Source organism: Equus caballus, chromosome 5, assembly GCF_041296265.1.
Source record: "Equus caballus isolate H_3958 breed thoroughbred chromosome 5, TB-T2T, whole genome shotgun sequence".
NCBI classification, from domain to species: domain Eukaryota; kingdom Metazoa; phylum Chordata; class Mammalia; order Perissodactyla; family Equidae; genus Equus; species Equus caballus.
In genome coordinates this window covers 20,664,532-20,683,508 of record NC_091688.1, presented here as the reverse complement: position 1 = coordinate 20,683,508, position 18,977 = coordinate 20,664,532, and the positions used below count along the sequence as shown (strand labels likewise).

Here is an 18,977-nt window from a genome sequence, read left to right as displayed (position 1 = left end):
TTTCTCAAGGGTCCCCCGGTACAAACCCAGACTCCAAAACTAGCATCTCACACAGGGCAATACTGAATGTCAAGTTTGGGGATAACATCACCATCTGTGGAAATCTCTTAAGATGAGGCGATGACCTATCTTGTGGGGATTGTCTAAAGGCACTATTGATTCAGAGTAAAAGAAGGCGTTGGGGAAGTCCACTTGTGATCACTGCAGATTAGATAATCTGGGTTAACACTTCCCACTGAAAATAACTAAAACTGGGTAAAGTTCTACAAAATAAGTAAGAATTTTCCTAAAAGTAACTGTGATGTTTCATTTGTCAACTTGACCGGCCACCAGGTGCTCAGACTAAACGTTACTTCTGGGCGTGTCTGTGAGGGTGTTTCCAGATACGATTAGCTTTTGAATCAGTGGACTCAAGAAAGTAAATCGCCCTTCTCAGTGTGGGTGGACATCGTCCAATCTGTTGAAGGCCTGAATAGAACAAAAGGAGGAATTCGTCCCTTTTTTCCTGTCTCACTGCTTGAGCTGAGACATCTCATTTCATCTTCTGACCTTAGACTGATATGTACACCATTAGCTCCCGGGGTTCTTAAGACTCTGGACTTGGACTGAATTATACTCCTGTCTTTCCTGGGTCTCCAGTCTGCAGTCGGCAGACCGTTGGACTTCTCAGCCTTCATAACCGCATGAGGCAATTCTTCATAATAAATCTCCATACATAGATCAATCTATCTGCTATGGTCTGAATGCCTGTGTCCCCCCAAAATTCATGTGTTGCAGTCCTAACCCTCCAAAGATGATGGTATTAGGATCTGTGACCTTTGGGAGATGCAATCCCTCGTGAATGGATTATAAAAGAGAATCCAGAGATATTCCTTGCCCCTTCCACCTTGTGAGGATGCAGCGGCTATGAACCAGGAAGAGGGCCCTCACCAAATACAACCAGGCTAGTGCCTTGATCTTGGACTTTCCAGCCTCCAGAACTGTGAGCAATAAATTTCCGTTTCTTATAAGCTACCTAGTCTGTGGTATTTTGTTATAGCAGCCTGAATGAATTAAGACATTATCTATCACCTATCTATCTATCTATCTATCTATCCATCCATCCATCCATCCATCCATCTATCTATCTATCTATCTATCTCCTTTTGATTCTGTTTCTCTGGAGAACCTTGACTAATATAGTAACAAAGAAGTAACAAGATAAGAAGGCTTTAACTACCAGGACAGAGATCAAGGATCAAGGAGAGCACAGAAATGCAGGGAGGTGAGCGCAGTTTTGCCAGGAGGCCATTTGCAGATCCAGAAAGGAGGAGGCTGAGAGACTGAGCAGCCCTGAGGGATTCTGAGCCTTCCAAGGATAAGGACCGGAGCAAACCACCCCGCATTTCAAGTTGAAAACTCCATGGACTGCACCATAGGAAGTCATAGCCCTTCCGTGTACTGCCAGTCCATTTTAGCATCATCCAGGCAGCCCAGAAAACAACTAACCTGAAACTGGGATTACATTTGTCCCAGACTGCTAGTTTTCCTAGGAGCCTGACAGAAGCAAATGAAATTCTCCCTGAAAAATTATTCCTACAGGTAATTTTTCATTACGATGTTAAGCAAAATCAAAGATAATTAGGAAGCTGAGGAGGTATGACACCAAGACCACAAACCAGGGCAATGAATTAACAGGCCCAAAAACAGACGGACCCCTCCATAGAGACAGCCATATTGTACTTACAATGTTCAAGGAAATGGAAGTCAGACTTAGGTATGACTACATGGAACTGGAACTCTAAAAACATGGTTGAGAAGATTTAAAAAAGAACCAAGTAGAAATTCAAGAACTGAAAATAAACTGGGTGACCTTCTAGGGATTTCTGATCTATGTTCTGCAGCAAAGAAACAGAACCATGAACATTCCTTTAAATGAGTGCACATCGCCTCAGGTTAGAGGCTGTGGCGGGGAATGGCTGCTGGCAGGGATAGGTTAGAAGCTTATCACTAATTGTCTTCTTCCTCACTTTTCTAGAATTTGTTAGTGCTCACAAAAAATATATTTGCCATAAACTCATTATTAGTTTGTGCACAGTGCTGTGCTTTTGTAATAGTAGTTTTCTCACCTTTATATTTTTGGTTTCCTAGTAGCAGCATCTCACCTGAGATCCCCTGGACATTCCCATCTTATAAAATTTCTAAAGAATGCTTTTGTACACATAACAACTTATTACTTAATGAAGCCCTGTGAGGCAGACACAGGAGGTACTATTCATGCCCTGCTTTCCATATGCAGCAGTTAAAACTCAGAGTTTAAGTGTTCATGAGCACGTAACCGAAGACTGGGGCCGCCACTGGAACACTAGTTCTTTGATTACGTACCCAGTGGGGTTTTTTCCCCCTGTGTTACCGTAATAATCTGAATAATACCTTTATACATTTTGCTAAAATTTCCAGTCATCCTACAACGACATTTTTCAAAGGCCCCTGTATTTTAGCGGGCAGTCATGCTGGCATACTAGTCATGCTAGCATGTGGTTGACTGTCTCTACTGTGAAGACAACCTTACTTTCTGTGGATGTGGGGCAGTGACCCTCCACTGCTAGTAGGTGGTGGGAAGAGGTGTGGCTTTTTTTTAACTCCAAGGAAGTGATTCATATTTTCGGAGTAAAAAGATGGAAATTTTTACGAATATTTTATACTTGATCTATCCTTGTAAAACTGACGTCTCCTTGGTCCAAAAGAATTTCAGTAAATCCTGGAGAAATAAATATCTTCCAGGTTGGAAAGCACCTCACAACTCTGACATATGGAAACTGAATTCTGCCATATATTTATCACCCCATTTTCTACCACATTCTTCTTCTTCTTTTTTTTTTTTTGCTGAGGAAGATTTGCCCTGATCTGCCTCTTTGTTTTTATGTGACCAAATGTAACTACTAGGCCACCAGGGCTGGCCCTCTACCACCTTCTTCAAAGCCAGCACCATTGGAAGCAAGAGAACTTTGCTGACTGTAAATTGCTGCATCAGCCCACAGGATTCTCCAACATGTCACTGCATCACAGGCGTGGTGAAAACGAGTCCAGTCTTCTGTGCCCTGAGGCAGCCAAAACTGCGTTGGCCTGTCTGGCACCATTCATTACTAGTTAACAGGCTTCATTTTCCCCATCATTCCTTTTTACTAAAATTGTTCTGTTGAGTGCGTTCCTCACATAGATTTTGAAAAATATCTTGCTGTGAAAACTAGAGCATGGAATTTTGTCCCTGAAACAATTTACACACACACTTGCATATAGGTTTTTTTCATACGCACACAGCAAGAACAAGAAGAATGAACAAAACTATAAAGCTCTCAGGATCCTCTTCATTTAACAGGGCTATAAATGGGAATACTAATTGAGTGTCCACCTCTAAATGCGGGGAAGGCAATGAAAAATGTGGTACGGGTATGTGGTTTTTGTGTGCTTCGGCATATTCAAGTGCCACATAGGTAATTACTATGGCCTCAATATTTAGCTATAGTTCACAAGATTTGCCAAAAAAAGTGACAGCAATGAGTCTTAAACTATCCAGATGCAGTTTGATTTTTAAATCTGTTCTGCCATGTTAAAGAAGAAACTACATAGCCAGCTCACAAGGTGATTTGACACAGCCACGTGGGGACTGCACAGCAGTCAGTACCAACGCTGGTCAGATTAGGTAGACGAGTGAAGGTCATTTGATATGATAACGTCCTTTGAAATGCTTTATGCTCCAAGCATACTGAACTCCCTTCATTTCCTTAAATCATGTACTTTCTCACCTCCAGACTCCTTCACATATGCTCTTTTCCAATCCAGAAAAGTCATTTTCTCCCTCATCTCCTAACTTCTACTAAACGTTCAGGTCTATGCTTACATGTCACTTCCTCTAGGAATTCCAGAAGGATTCCTGTTATTAGTTGTTCACGTTGCATTTTCCCAGAGTGATCTTCATTATCTCTTATCGGGGCCCTTAATAAACATCATGGTTATTGTGAATAAATTGCTCACTTCTCTGCTAGACATAAGCTCAATTCAGGGACTCTCTTCAATTCACCTTTGTATCCTCAGAGCCTACCGACAGAGAGTGGTACACGATGAGCATTCAATAAATAGTGATAAGTGCTCAGAAAAAAAAAAAACTGAAAATAGATTTAGAGGTTCAATATTGTTACCATGTCACCATCATAACATGCTATCATGTTATCATGATCTATAGAATCAGGACAGTACCAATAAAAATCCTGGCAGTTTTGTGTGTGTGTGTGTGTTTGTGAGTGCGTGTGTGTAAATTAATAAATTGATTCCAAAATTTATATGGAGATGCAGAACATAGCCAAAACAATCTTGAAGAAGAAAAAGTTGGAGGATTTACCCTACCGTGTGTAAAGACATGTTTCAAAGCTACAGAAATGAAGGTAGATTGGTCTTGGGGAAAACCAAGACTAATAAACCAAGAGAACAGAACAGAAATCAAGCCAGGTATATGTTGTTGCCTGATTTACAGCAAAGGTGGCACTGCCATTCAGTGAGGACATGACGGTTATCAGTAGACTAGATAAATAGTTTGTAGTATTCAGATAATGAAATACTACATGGCCATGTAAAAGTGTGGAATTCTGTTACTCATAAGACCATGAATAAATCTCACAGATACAATGTTGAATGCAGACATCTACATGAAGGTCAAGAACAGGCAAACTTATCTACAGTAATAGAAGTCAAATATTCGTTAACATTGTGGAGTTTATTGACTTGGAAAGGACAGGAGCAACTCTTCTGGGGTATTTATAATGTTGTGTATTTTCATCTGGATGATGGCTTCACTGGGGGGATACATACATTAAAATCTATCAAGCTGAACACTTAAGATGTGTGCACTTTATATATGTCTACCTCAATTAAAAAAAAAAAAGAGTCAAACATAAAGAGAAGCTGCAAAGAAAACTGAGAAGAAACCAAGGGCAAAGAAACAAGAAACAGGACCAGAGAAATCTGAAACAGAACCAGCGAAAACTGAGAAGAGTTTTAAGAAGAGGGAAATGACCAGCAAAGGTAGGGGTGGAGGTGGAGGGGAAACTAAGAGTCCATCAGATTCAGCACCAAAGAGGCCCTTAATGTGACTTTTTCGAGAAGTAGAAGAGCTGAGTCAGTTCTCAATGATTCAAGCCGTGAATGGAGGGCGGAAGGCACTACAAAGAATTGTAGGATATGAATCCTTGCTACCCAGGCAGGGACACAAAGAGGATGATAGCTAGAGAGGGACGTAGTGGGAGAGAACCATGTTCCATTTTAAGTAAAAATGAGATAGTGGATTATTTCTTAATATTCATAAAAACTATTTCTGGTCCATATAAACCTAACTGGATCTCAAGTTTTGAATTCATCAAAGAAATCTTTCCTGTTTTTTTTGATCAGTAGAGAGAATGCATACTTCCCATGGAGTTTAGAAAATTACATACTAAAATTTGAATTACTCAATTCTTTACTAAAAATTAACCACCCATGGAAGAGTTTGTTTAAACATATCTAACTAAGGGAAAGTTTACAGAATTAGTTACCCTGGAAATGCATACCAAAATATAGCCCTCAGACGCAATAGTTCTTTCATCTTCTCTCCACCAATTCACATCAAGGGTATGTTATGCAGGCTGATATTGGTAAGTGATAACTACATTGTTTACTGTTCCATGAAAGTACAGTACTGTTACAGAAGTTTCGGTATTTTTTCCCTACACTTACCTCTTTTCTGGAAACTTACAGTGATAAAAAAAAAGAGAAATGGGTTAGTTTTATTATATATCATAGTCTATTTGTACCACATTGAGTTCATATGAGTTTCATTAAAAATCCAGGGTTTGTCATAGAGTCTTTACTTTGTAGCAATATCAGCAATCTCATGCACAGAAGTATATATCTGCCCCCTCTCCCAGAAAGAATATATAAACAGTAAATGACTTACTATAATGTGCTGATAAGGATCTATAAATGACATTTTGGTTTCAATTACAGGAAATCTCTTCACACTTCAAAGGTCTTCTCTGGCACTCTTGGTTCTTTAAAACCTACAAAATAAACAATCACAATTGTTAAGCTTCCTCTTCGATGCAGTTCCAAGATTTAAATGACAATGAGTAGAAACCTTAGGAAGTAAGTCTACTCAAGGGGACGAGATAGATGGAGTTCCCTAATTGTTTATATGAGTGGATATACACACAGAACTTAGGGGAAGGGGAAGCATATCTTGATGGTACTGTTTAATTTCCATGTTTATTTATTCTATAATTATTAGGAAACTCCAGGATTTTTTTTTTTTTTTTTTTGGCATTTGCCAAGTATTTTATGAGAAATTCATTGAAATTACGGAAAATTAAAATGATTTTTGTACTGTTTATAATCAAAAAGCCACATGCCATCGTTTGTTTTCTCAATTTGGTCAGTATTACACAAATTCACAGTAAGAAAGGAATATTTTTCATCTTAGCTATTCGCGAAAAATTTAAAAAGTATATTCATGTTCAACTTCAACTTTACTGCTGACATTTTAAAAATGTTTGTTCATTCTAAGGTGCCAGTTTAATTTGGAAGCAGTTAAATAAAAAGTATTTTAATGTAAAGATAACCTCTATACTTTGCTTTTTTCTTCTACAATTACTCCATATTATTTAAAATCCAATAAACTAGTTAATGAACGTCTTTGTTCTTCCATCATAGACTTTTTCCTTGAGACCTAACAACACATACTTATATTTTAGCATTTTATATATCACATCTAATTTGGAACACCTTTTCAAATATCTTTATTATTTATGATTCGTATGTAAATTCTAAAATGTTTTTATTTCAGAATAAATAAAACATTTTAAAGTTTTAAAACCTTTTTCTTTTTAAACATCCCATTTTAAAAATCATAAAAAATGATTCATACTCATTGTCACAAACATGAAGTATAGAAGTGAATAAAGTGTAATGACTATTTTCATTTTCATGTGTACCCTTCCAGACTATTTCAATGTGTATTTACATATTTAGAGTAAAAAGGAAGTGAGAATTTGAGGTTATTTTTAACACAAATGGGATCTTATAATATACCCTTGATTTTTAAAACTCACTTCCTTCATCATTTTTTCCCAAGCAAAAAGGAGTTTATTTATTTATTTATTTTTAAGACTTCATTTTTTAGAGCAGTTTTAGGTTTACAGCAAAATTGAGAGGAAAATACAGAGATTTCCCATATACTACCTGCTCCCACATTATCAGCATCCCTCAGCACAGAGGGACATTTGTTGCAACTGATGAACCTGTATTAGCACATTATCATCACCCAAAGACCATAGTTTACTTTAAGGTTCACTCTTAGTGTTCTACATGCTCTGGGTTTGGACACATGTATAATGACATGGATCCATCACTATAATATCACACAGAGCATGATATCAATGCCTAAAAAATCCTCTGTGCTCTGTCTCTTCATCTCTCCCTATCTCCCAACACCTGGCAACCACCTCTCTTTCCACTGTCTCCATAGTTTTGCCTTTTCCCGAATGTCATATAGTTGGAATCACACAACATGCAGCATTTTCAAACTGGCTTCTTCCACTTAGTAACATGCATTTAAGTTTTCTCTATCCGTGTTCATGGCTTGATAACTCATTTCTTCTTAGCAGTGAATAACATTCTGTTGTCTGGATATATCAGTGTACTCATCCATTCACCTGCTGAAGGACATCTTGGTTCCTTCCAAATTTTGGCAATTGTGAATAAAGCTGCTATAAACATCTATGTGCAAGTTTTTGTGTGGACATAAGTTTTCAGCTCCTTTGGGTAAATACCAAGGGGCATGATTACTGGATCATATGGCAAAAGTATGTTTAGCTTTATAAGAAACCACGAAACTGCCTTTCAAAGTGGTTGTACCATTTTGCACTCCTACTGGTGGTATATTACATTTCTGTTGCTCCGCATCCTCACCAGCATCTGATGTTGTCAGTGTTCCAGATTTGGTCCATTCGAATAGGTGTGTAGTGGTATCTCATTGTTGTTTTCATTTGCATTTCCCTGATGACATGTGATGTGAAGCTTCTTTTCATAAGATTATTTGCCATCTGTATATCTTCTTTGGTGAGGTACCTGTTAAGGTTTTTGGTCCACTTTTTAATTCGGGTTGTTTGTTTTCTTATTGTTGACTTTTAAAAGTTCTTTGTATATTTTGGATAAGAGTTCTTTATCAGAATATCTTTTGCAAATATTTTCTCCCAGTCTGCCTTCATCAATTTTTAATGTGAGAAATATGACGTGATACTATAAGAGATAAAAATCACCCATTGTCTCCTATTTAAAAATTATATAAAATGAGAATCCCCTTTCTTCATTCTGGTTCATCAAGAATCATTCTTTTTACTGGGAAAATAACTTTTTAAAAATTAAAAAATTTATTTACTTTAATTATTTCTTAGGTTCCCAAAGCTTGATTATTTTTATCTTCTCATAGCGCATTTTCATCAGGATGAAAATGCAGGCAGCATTTTAAATCAAGATGAGGCCAAATCATCATTCTCATTTTATCATAATAAATTACTATAATCTTTGTCATGCATTTGCTTATTTTAAATCTAATTTTAAAAAATTTTGCTGATAACATTAGCCAGTCACTAATTGCCTTAGCTATCACATTTCTGTTATTTTGTTTGGATCTGGCTATTAATGTCAATAACTTTCAAATCTTTACTGCGATATCATCTTTCCAGTGAAGTCTTTCCTAACCATATTATTTAAAATGGCAGAAACCCCACTTTCTCGCTTTATTGCCATCTAACATCTACGATAAAGTTTTCATTGAGTCTTTTTTGTCTCGCTCTCCTTTCCCTTAATTAGAATATAAGCTCCATGAAGGCAGATGTTTTTTGTGTTTTATTCTTTATGATATTTCCAGCTCCTATGTTGGTACATATGGCCAATTAATATATATTTGTTGAATGAATGAACAAATTAATAAATAAGTGAATATATTTATACAAGAAGAACAATTTTCAATACCAGTTATACTAAAACATTTTAACCAAGTAAAAGAAAGTTTATTTACTATTCATCCATAAATAATATTATCCTCATCTCTATCTTCTATGTCATCTCACTTTGTTAATCAAGTCTGGGATGAGTTTCTCTTTTCCTTCTTATCATCTTCCCCTAATTATCCTCATATTACAAACATGATTGTTCACTTACCACCACACTATCCTGTGCCTTTGATTAAGCTCTAAGTATTCTTGCAACTAACTACATTTCACATTAAAGAAACGACAGCATGAGAAGATATAGGCAAAACTACAATAGGATAATTTGTCACTTTGGTATTTGTATTTGAATTTCTAACACAAGAAATATATATCTACATCAGATGATATGATGGTAACTATTTAGCACTTCCTATTATCAGGATTTTCTGAGCGATTTCTATTATATCTTGTTTAATTGTCAGCAATGACGTAATTGACCAGTGTGGCTGTTGTGTTTACGCTCATTAAACTCAAGATATGTCTACATCAGTTCCCAAGGCAGAGTACAGCTCATACTCAAGAGCTGCCAGTGGAATATATTCTTATGGATGATATACTATGCAAACAGCCAGCCTCATTCTCAGTCTAACCATCCAAATTCCCCTTATATCATTACCCCTCAGAAGTAATTTCTTAAGATGAATCCTTCTTTCAAGCACATGATAGAGCTCCCGGTCCTCAGAGCATGAGGCCTGTAATCACTGCAGTAGTAGCAATCCCTGAGAGCTGCATCCTTCCTTTGCAGAAGCTGAATGTCCACACAATTATAGGGCAATGCCAGGGCAGTACTATCAGGGATGCAACACCTGAGGGAAAATCATGCTATTTTCTTCATTGAAGCAGAATAATTTGATGAAAACACCACTGGATGTGGGATCAGAAAGACCCTGATTCAAACTCCAGTTTCACAGGCCAGTTTACTCTGCCATAAACGTGAATAGCACTAACTTAACTGTTGTAGTAAGGATTAATGAGTTGATTACAGTGAAAGGCACCTGTCCCATAAAAGATACCCAGTGTATTTCTCTTTTACAATCAAGATCACATGGACTGACCACCAATAACTATACATTTACTTTGAAAGATGCACTGTCTGTTGTCATTATTGTTGTGACTGGAAAATTTTGACGGATTCATCATTCAACAAATACCTACAATATACTTTGCACTATGCAAGGCACTAGGGAGCAATTGGTGAACCAGACAGATGTGCATTATGAAATTTTGTGGCCCTATAGACTCTTTACTTGATACTATCCACAGTGGAACCTTGAAATGTAAACAAGATTATGGTATTCTCACCAAAATTGTCCATTTTAAAAACAGTACTAATGACAGTGGCACAGCAGAGGAGCATCTGCTGGAATCCACGGACTTTCAATTCACAAACAGCAGCTTTACTCAAGAGATCTTCTCCCTAATCTGTGGTAGGCCCTGGGAATGCAATGGTGAATAAGGCATAGCTTTTGCCTTCAATAGGTAATCTAAGAGTGTCAATAAATGCAGCCTGGTCTGGTACTTCATGCTTACATGTTGCTAAAAGTAATATCACTTTCTATGATTAACGTCTACAATTGGAAGGGAATCTTGAAACCTATTCCTCTGTGAAAATATCTTCAGTGATTTACTCTCCCTTTAGGATAAAGTCAGAAATTTTTAACATGGCCTACAGCTGTGGCTTTTGTACCTATTTACTGCAAAGCAAACAGAAAACCTTTTTACATCACAATATATGAATATATATACACACCTATATAAATAAAATGTGGAAGCAAATTTGATATGGCAGTTTTACTAAGAACAATGGACCCTGACCTTTATTCTATTTCATTTGTTTGTTTTATTTTATTTATTTTTTTGAGGAAGATTAGCCCTGAGCTAACATCTGCTGCCAATCCTCCTCTTTTTGCTGAGGAAGACTGGCCCTGAGCTAACATCCGTGCCCATCTTCCTCTACTTTATATGTGGGACACCTACCACAGCATGGCTTGCCAAGCGGTGCCATGTCCACACCCGGGATCCGAACTGGCAAACCCCGGGCTGCCAAAGCGGAACATGTGCATTTAACCACTGCGCCACCGGGCTGGCCCCTTCATTTGTTTAAATTTGGTAGCAACCCACTAAATTGATTTCATGACCCACTAATAGAAGTTTGAAAATGCTGGTCTAAAAGACTTCGAGATTGGATTTCTATCTATCTCCTCCACCTTATCCCACCACTTTCTCCTTTTCTTTCTGTGTGTTTCTCTACGGTTTTCTTTCCTTTCTTCAGACGTGTCATACTGTCTTCCACTCAAGGTTGTAACCTACCTCTTCTGTCCATCCATTTATTCAACAAATATTTAAGGCATAACTGCTATGCATCAAGAATTGTTCCAGTGTCTGGAGAGGCAAAAATGAATGAGTTAGATACATTCCCTTTCCTCTTGGAGCTTACATGTCTAGAAGGCAGTCAGAAAACAAGTAATCCAAGAAATGAATGAAACTGTTAGAAATAGAGATGTATAAAATTATGGGAACAAGCAAGAAGCAGAACTAGAGAATAACCTGAGGCCTGGGCTCTGGAAAGAAGCTAACTGCAGAGGGTGAGGAGGCGATGGGTTTAGAATACAGTGCCCCAGGCAGGCATTTTGAAGAACTGAGAGAAGACAAGGGGCTGGCGAATGGTGAACAAAAGCGAAGGTGGCTTATGATACACAGGTTGGAAATATAAGTGCGGTAGATCATGTAGGGCCTTGTAGGCAACTACTGTTCACCTCGATCAAGCTCACCCATGCTTCAGGACTCAGCTTAAATGTCACTCCCATAGGGAAGACTCCATGACCTTCAGACTATGTTTGGTCTGCCTGTTACTGGTTCCATTTGCCGTTGTAATTCTCCTTCAAACCTTTCGTTCCTCTTGTACAATGTCTGCCTTTCCTGAGAGAATTGAAGATGTATAAAGTCGGTGACCATACTTATCTTGTTCATAGAGTTATCCCTAGTGCCTTGCACAGTGCCTAAAATATAGTAGGTTCAAGATAAATATTTGTTGGATGCCGATATGGATGGCTGCATAGATAAATATTACTCAATGCAGGGGTTATATATGAAGGAAATTCACAGAAAAGTACTGGCACTCTATTTTGATGTCCCTCTTATTCACTCCTAACTATTCTTAATATCAAAAATGTTAAATATCAGTCTCTAGTTAAAAAAAAAGAAGAAGAAAAAGCAGAACAAGTGAAATTCTAGAAGGGTTGAAACTAGCACTAAAATGTTTAGAGGAACTCTGCTGCTGGTGCCCACAGTTAGGTGTCAGCAACTTTATTTCCTGTTCTCATTTCCAGCAACTCCATTCATAATCTCTGTGTTCACCACTTAACTATTAAGAACTATTGTCACTACTGTATCCTGCAGCAAGACCTGGAAAGAGGTTCCCCTGAGATTAAAGCCAAAAGCAGGAAATATGCTTAAGATAGCTAACTGCTCAGGTCTACTAGCTTAGAAACTACAAGGTAAATAAATGCTAAACAAAATGACTCATAGCATTTAATCCTACAGCAACTCTCTTTTGTTCCTTAAATTCATTCAGTGCCCGCTCTTCTCTACCTTGATCAGAAATTTTCTTTTAACAACTGGATATATTTTTTTTCTTAATGAATTCAGAAGTTAAAATACTAGGCCTATATCTTCATCAAAAATTAAACTTGATGTAGAGTTGAAGTTTGTCTCCTCCCCCAGCTAGAGCCTATAGGGAAGGGTGAGGTCACTGATTTCTCTCCTCTGCCTACAGTCTAAACCTTCCAAACGTGAAACCTCTGATTTTTAACCCCTCATGGTTGGAGAAGGTTGAAGGGGAGAGATAAGGGGGCAAAAATGTTATTACTTCACAGTACTATTGTAAGCTGGCTTTGTGATCTCTGGGCCTGGTACATGTTAAAGATGATTCTTTCTCTCATGGATGCTTTTGTGGATTCTTCTGAGACACTGTATTTTTGAAATGGTCTTCCCTGTACTCTCTGACATGTACCAATGCATCTCTATTCTAACTGGAGTCTTATGCTTTCTTCTACAATCCCAGCGCATCCTGTGGTCCACGTCCATAGGTCTTCTTCTGAGGCTCCTTCAGTATATCAAGCAAACCCCTTGTATAGGGTATAAGACGAAAGAGTTCTCTTTAGTCCATGGAGAATACTCATAAGTATATCCTTTCTTCCAATAGACTCTGAGAATGCAATTACTTGACATATGAAACTCTCTATTCTGCTACATGCATCCCTTTATATGTCTCAAGCATGACTAGATACCAGCCTACTGCAGGAGACACGTATTAACCCCTCTGATAAACTTTCTGAGTAGTCTTCTTAAAGGCCCCTCTCCAATTGAGGCTTAGGAGGTATATTCCTCCTGGATCTCTTCACCAAAGGAAGAAGGGTTCTGCTCCAAGCAATGCTTCCAAAACAAACAAACAAACAAATAACAACAAGAGCAAAAGCTCTTCCCAAATCTTCCCCACAGCTCTACTCTTCCAATCCTTTAATACTTGTGAAGTATCTTTGGGGTCTCAGAGTTAAATAATGTTCTTATCCGCCAGCTTTTTTCAAAATGTAAAGAGATAGGCTGTATCACAATCCATTTTAGTATTTGATATATTAGGTCTTATATCTTAGGGTCTTGGCCAAAGCTTCCACTTTACAGTTCAAAAAATGGGTGGATCAGGGGCCAGCCTGGTGGCACAGCGGTTAAGTTTACATGTTCTGTTTGGGCAGCCAGGGTTTCACTGGTTGCCTGGGTGTGGACCTGCATACCACTTGGCAAGCCATGCTGTGGCAGGCATCTCACATGTAAAGCAGAGGAAGATGAGCAGGGATGTTAGCTCAGGGCCAGTCTTCCTCAGCAAAAAGAGGAGAATTGGTTGTGGATGTTAGCTCAGGGCTAATCTTCCTCAAAACAAAACAAAAAAGAAAATATGGGTGGATCAACTTCCAAAATGGCAGACTGAGGAAACTGGGAAACGCTCTCTGCAAAAAGCACTAATAAAAGTGGTCAGAGTCATCACAAACAGCAACTAGGATCAAAGACATACAACACATGAAAAGCATTTAATTTTTTTAAAATCTACTAAATTTCAATAAGAATAATGAGTCTGTGACATTTTAGCAGGGGGTTGCTCCTACTCCCTCATCCCTTAGTTCCACAGCGTGGAAGTTCTAACTGGGAAGGCAGGACAGCCCTAAGGATTTCTAGCTCTGCTGTCTTGCTTTTGGGGGTGTGGAGGGGTGTGGATAACTGTATTTGGAGCAAAGCATGGAAAATTCTATGACCAGCAATGTTGTCAAAAACAAGAGAAATGCCGTAGTAAACAATTAGGGCAGCTTAATGCTAGCATAGAATCCATACTGGTTGGGAAAATCAACAAAACAGCAGACCAGCCAGAAATTTAATAGAAAGATCTGGAGAAAGAGACAAGCAGAGTCTTGCTATGGCCCACTTATTCCAGGTGGTCTAGAAGACTGTGTGTATATTCAAGACTGAATAAGAAGAAAGCTATAGAAGAAAGCTGAGAGGTTCTTACCAAGATATTCACTAAATGTGAAGCCTTGTGAATGCAGAAAGTAAAAACTAGGGAGGACTTGTAAATTCTCTGTACCTTGAAAGCATTCCCTAAGCCACAGCAGATTAAACAGCAAAGGGTAGAAGATTTACTTGCTCAAGTGTTTTAGCAAACCTTTGGCCAATCACAGCTGACAGTTAAGCTATGCTGACCCCAGAGACCCTTAGGAAACTAGGCTTAAAAATAAAAACAAGATTAAAAGTAAAAACTGAGATGACATATCATCAGAGGCGGAACACTGTAGGGGAAGACTCCAGAGAATGAGGTGAGGAAAGTCATGAAAACAAAGAGCAATGGCAACCTCCCCAGGGAGAGTATCAGAATCCAGAGTTGCTATAATATATAACCTGAAATTTCCAATTTTTAGCAACAACAATAAAAAAAAAAAAAACCCAGGAAAATGTGAGCCATACACAGGGAAAAAAGCAGTCAATAATTAACTATCTCTGAGGGACTCTAGATTATGAATTTAGCAGACAAATATTTCAAAGCATATGTTCCACAAATGTTCACAGAACTAAAGGAAATAATGCTTAACGAATTAAAGGAAAATATGGCACAATAACATATCAAATAAAGAATAACAATAAAGAGATATAGACATTAGAAAAAAATAACCAAATAGAAATTCCAGAGTTAATAAATAATTGAAATGAAAAATTCACTACAGAGTATCAAAGTAGATTTGAGTTGGCAGAAGAATCAGTGAATTTAAAGATGTATTAATAGAGATTATCCAGTTGGAAGAACAGAAAGAAAAATAAAAAGAATGAAGAAAAATGAACAGCCTCAAAGACTGGGGCACAACATTGAGTAAATTAATGTGCGTGTAATGGGAATCTCAGAGAAGAGGAGAGAGAAAAAAGGAAAGAAAGAATATTTGAAGAAATAATGGCTGAAAATTTCCAGATTTGATTAAAAACATGTGAAAAAAGGGCTCAACCAATTCCAAGTGGGATAAACACAAAGAGATCCAGACTTAGACACATCATAGTCAAGCCCTTGAGAATCCAAGACAAAAAATCTTGGAAGTAGCAAGGGAAAATAGGTTCATTGCATACAAGGTAACCAAAATAAGATTAACAGGTGACTTCTCATCAGAACAATGGAGGCTTGAAGGCAGCAGGATGACATATTCAAAGTGAAGAAAGAACAAAACTGTCAACCAAGAATACTATATCCAAGAAAACTATCCTGTAAAAAAAAGGAGAAATAGAGACATTCCCACAGCAATAAAAACTGAGAAAATTTTTTGCTAGGGGACAAAGCACTACAAGAAATAGTGAAGAAAATTCAGGCTGAAAGGAAGTGACACCAGACAGTAACTCAAATCCACTCAAAGAAACAGCACTGAAAAAGGTAAGTATATAGACAAGTTAAAAATATAGCATAAATGGGGGCTGGCCCCATGGCCGAGTGGTTATGTTCGCGCGCTCTGCTGCAGGCAGCCCAGTGTTTCGTTGGTACGAATCCTGGGCACGGACATGGCACTGTTCATCAAACCACGCTGAGGCAGCGTCCCACATACCACAACTAGAAGAACCCACAACGAAGAATATACAACTATGTACCAAGGGGCTTTGGGGAGAAAAAGGAAATAATAAAATCTTTAAAAATATATATATATAGCATAAATGTATATATTTTTCTCTTCTCTTCGCTAATGTAGAATTTGATTGCATAAAATAATAATTATAAAATTGTATTTTGGGATTATTTAAAGATGTAATATATATGAAAATAATAGTACAAAAGAGGGGGGAGGGAATGAGCTATAACAAAGTAAGGAAATAACACCAAATGGTAACCAAATCCACAGAAAGAAATGAACAATGCAGGCACACCTTGGAGATACTGAGGGTTCGGTTCCAGACCACTGCGATGAAGCAAATACCATAAGAAAGTGAGTCATCACAGAAATTTTTTGGATTCCCAGTGCATATAAAAGTTGCATTTACACTATACTGTAGTCTATTAAATGTGCAATAGCATTTTGTCTAAGAAAACAATGTACATACTTTAATTAAAAAATACTTTATTTCTAAAAAATGCTAACCATCATCTGAGCCATTAGCTAGTCCAAATATTTTTGCTGGTTGAGGGTCTTGCGAAAAATGCAATATCTGTGAAGTGCAATAAAGTGAAGCACCATGAAACAAGGTATGCTTGTACCACAAATGGTAAATATGTAGGTCAATATAAAATATTCTATGAATATAGTTTTTCTCCTCTCTGAGTTTCTTTAAAGGACATAGAACATATAAAGTAATAAATTACAATTCTGTATTATTGCCTTTATAACATATATCAATGATATATATGATAATAGCACAAAGGAGTGTGAAGAGATTGAAACTAAATTAGAGCAAAATTTCTATATTGTACTGGAATTACGTTATTATTGACATAAAGTAGATTGTAATAAAGTAAGGTGCACCTAAAAATAATTCCCAGAGCAACCACTAAGAAAATCATTCAAAAATATAGTTAAAACATCAACAAAGAACCAAAATGGCCCACTGGAAAAGATCTACTTAACACAAGAAGCTGAGGAACAAAAAAGAAATAAACATAGAAAACAGAAAGCAAAATGGCAGATGGAAATCCAACCACAACTATAACAACATTAAATGCGAGTGGATTTAACACTCCAATCAAAAGGCAGAGGATGTCAGACTGGATAAAATCTAATACATACAAAAGACTAAAGAAATCCAAATAAGATTTATAGTTTAATTAATAGCATTATCCCAATGTCAGTTTCTCGGTTTCGATAATGTACTACAGTTATGTAAGATATTATTTTGGAGAAATCTGGGTAAAGGGTATATGGGAACTTTCTGTAATATTTTTGCAATTATCTTAAATTATTTCAAAATAAAAAAGTTATGTAAAAAGTCCAATACAGGTGGACAGATGTAATTTATATGTACAATTTTCATCCCAAACTAATGTTTGAAAGAAGTAACAAAGCAGTCATATGGTAAAATTATTGGATACGGTTCATTTTCTTCAGGATAAAAACTTTAGTCATTAGTGTCAGACAGTGACAGTGTTTTCAACTCCAGTTACAAATAGGCACCCATTCATCCTCTTTTCTCCCTAAACTGGTAATAGTAGCAGTAGATAATTTACGTTTCTGTGGAATTAAGGGATTTCTGTCCAGCTAGCCAGATTAAAAACTAGACAAATGGTTTTGTCCCATAATTAGTTAGCTCAGTCCTGGAAACCTCACAGCAATTAGGTTGCACAACCACTGTCATGAATGCTTATAAAACAGGAGTTTTTTTGTTTTTGTTTTTTTATTACTAAGCTGAATAACCTAGTCTTGGTGATTGTACCCCATCTTTTAAGTCTGAAGCAAGAGATATGAAGCTGATAATTTCTTTTTTTAACTTCTTTCGTTTTTTTTTTTTTTTTTTTGGCTGCCCTGTAATCAGAAACTTCCTGAACACTAATGAGAGGGAAATGTAGATACTCTTCAACACACATGTCTGTAAGCAACACAACTGCTGACTTTCAGCAAATGCTTAATAGTGTGTGGCACGTCCAACACTCTTTTAGTCACATTGTCAGGGCAAGATGGACTTTCCTGGGAAGAGTGAATAAGAACCAAAAACACAGACCAGGGTGTTTGGTCAACTCCTTTCCCTGCATAGAGTGATAGGACAACAGGAAAAGAAGAGGCTATTATTAGGTTTGCGGCATCTGGAGGAAAGAAGGCTAGCAACGCAAAGGATCCTTTTCTCTTTCCCTCCATTTCATTGTGTCACAGAGCAGAGGAGGTGATAAAAGGCTCAGCAACGAAGCAGTGCAGGCTTCCCTACTGGAGGCAGACTGATGTAAGTCCAAGCCTGTCTCCTCCTTTCTCTGACTGTGTCATCTTGATCCTCAATTTCCTTATCTGTACAATGGGGAAATGGCCCCCACACCTCACAGAGGCAGTGGGAGGATGAAATGAGAAAATGCATGTCAACCATTAAGCATAGTACCTAGCAGGTCATAAATATACAAAATTATCATTTGTTATTATTACTGTTTATGAAATGGATGCTTTTCTCCAAACTACTTCAACTTCCTGAGACTTATTCGGCCTTTTGGAGATTTCTCAGAAATTCAAGTAGGCAAATTTGTTAGCACCCTTTATAAAGATTGTGGACTTTTTCATACTCAACAAGGAGTTTTAATAGAGATTAAGAAATACTGTTGTTTCTGATCTATTAAAATAATCAAAAAAAATACTGCAGCCCTGATTTGTCTGCTTCCAAATTCAAAGCTTTCTCCATTATGCTGGATATAGAAAGATGTTCTAAAAGCATAAA

The 18,977-nt window shown here is 37.4% G+C and overlaps 1 protein-coding gene across 9 annotated transcripts in view; it reads right to left on the bottom strand.

Moving 5' to 3' along the window:
- Positions 1-18,977, bottom strand: part of PLA2G4A (phospholipase A2 group IVA) — a 149,829-nt gene that overhangs the window by 110,049 nt on the left and 20,803 nt on the right. For 3 of the 9 annotated variants that reach the window (XM_005609738.4, XM_070266171.1, XM_023640210.2), the window contains exon 2: positions 5,966-6,068. In XM_005609738.4, coding sequence (XP_005609795.1) covers positions 5,966-5,998 — 33 coding nt within the window. In that variant the 5' untranslated portion in view covers positions 5,999-6,068. 9 annotated transcript variants of the gene reach the window in all.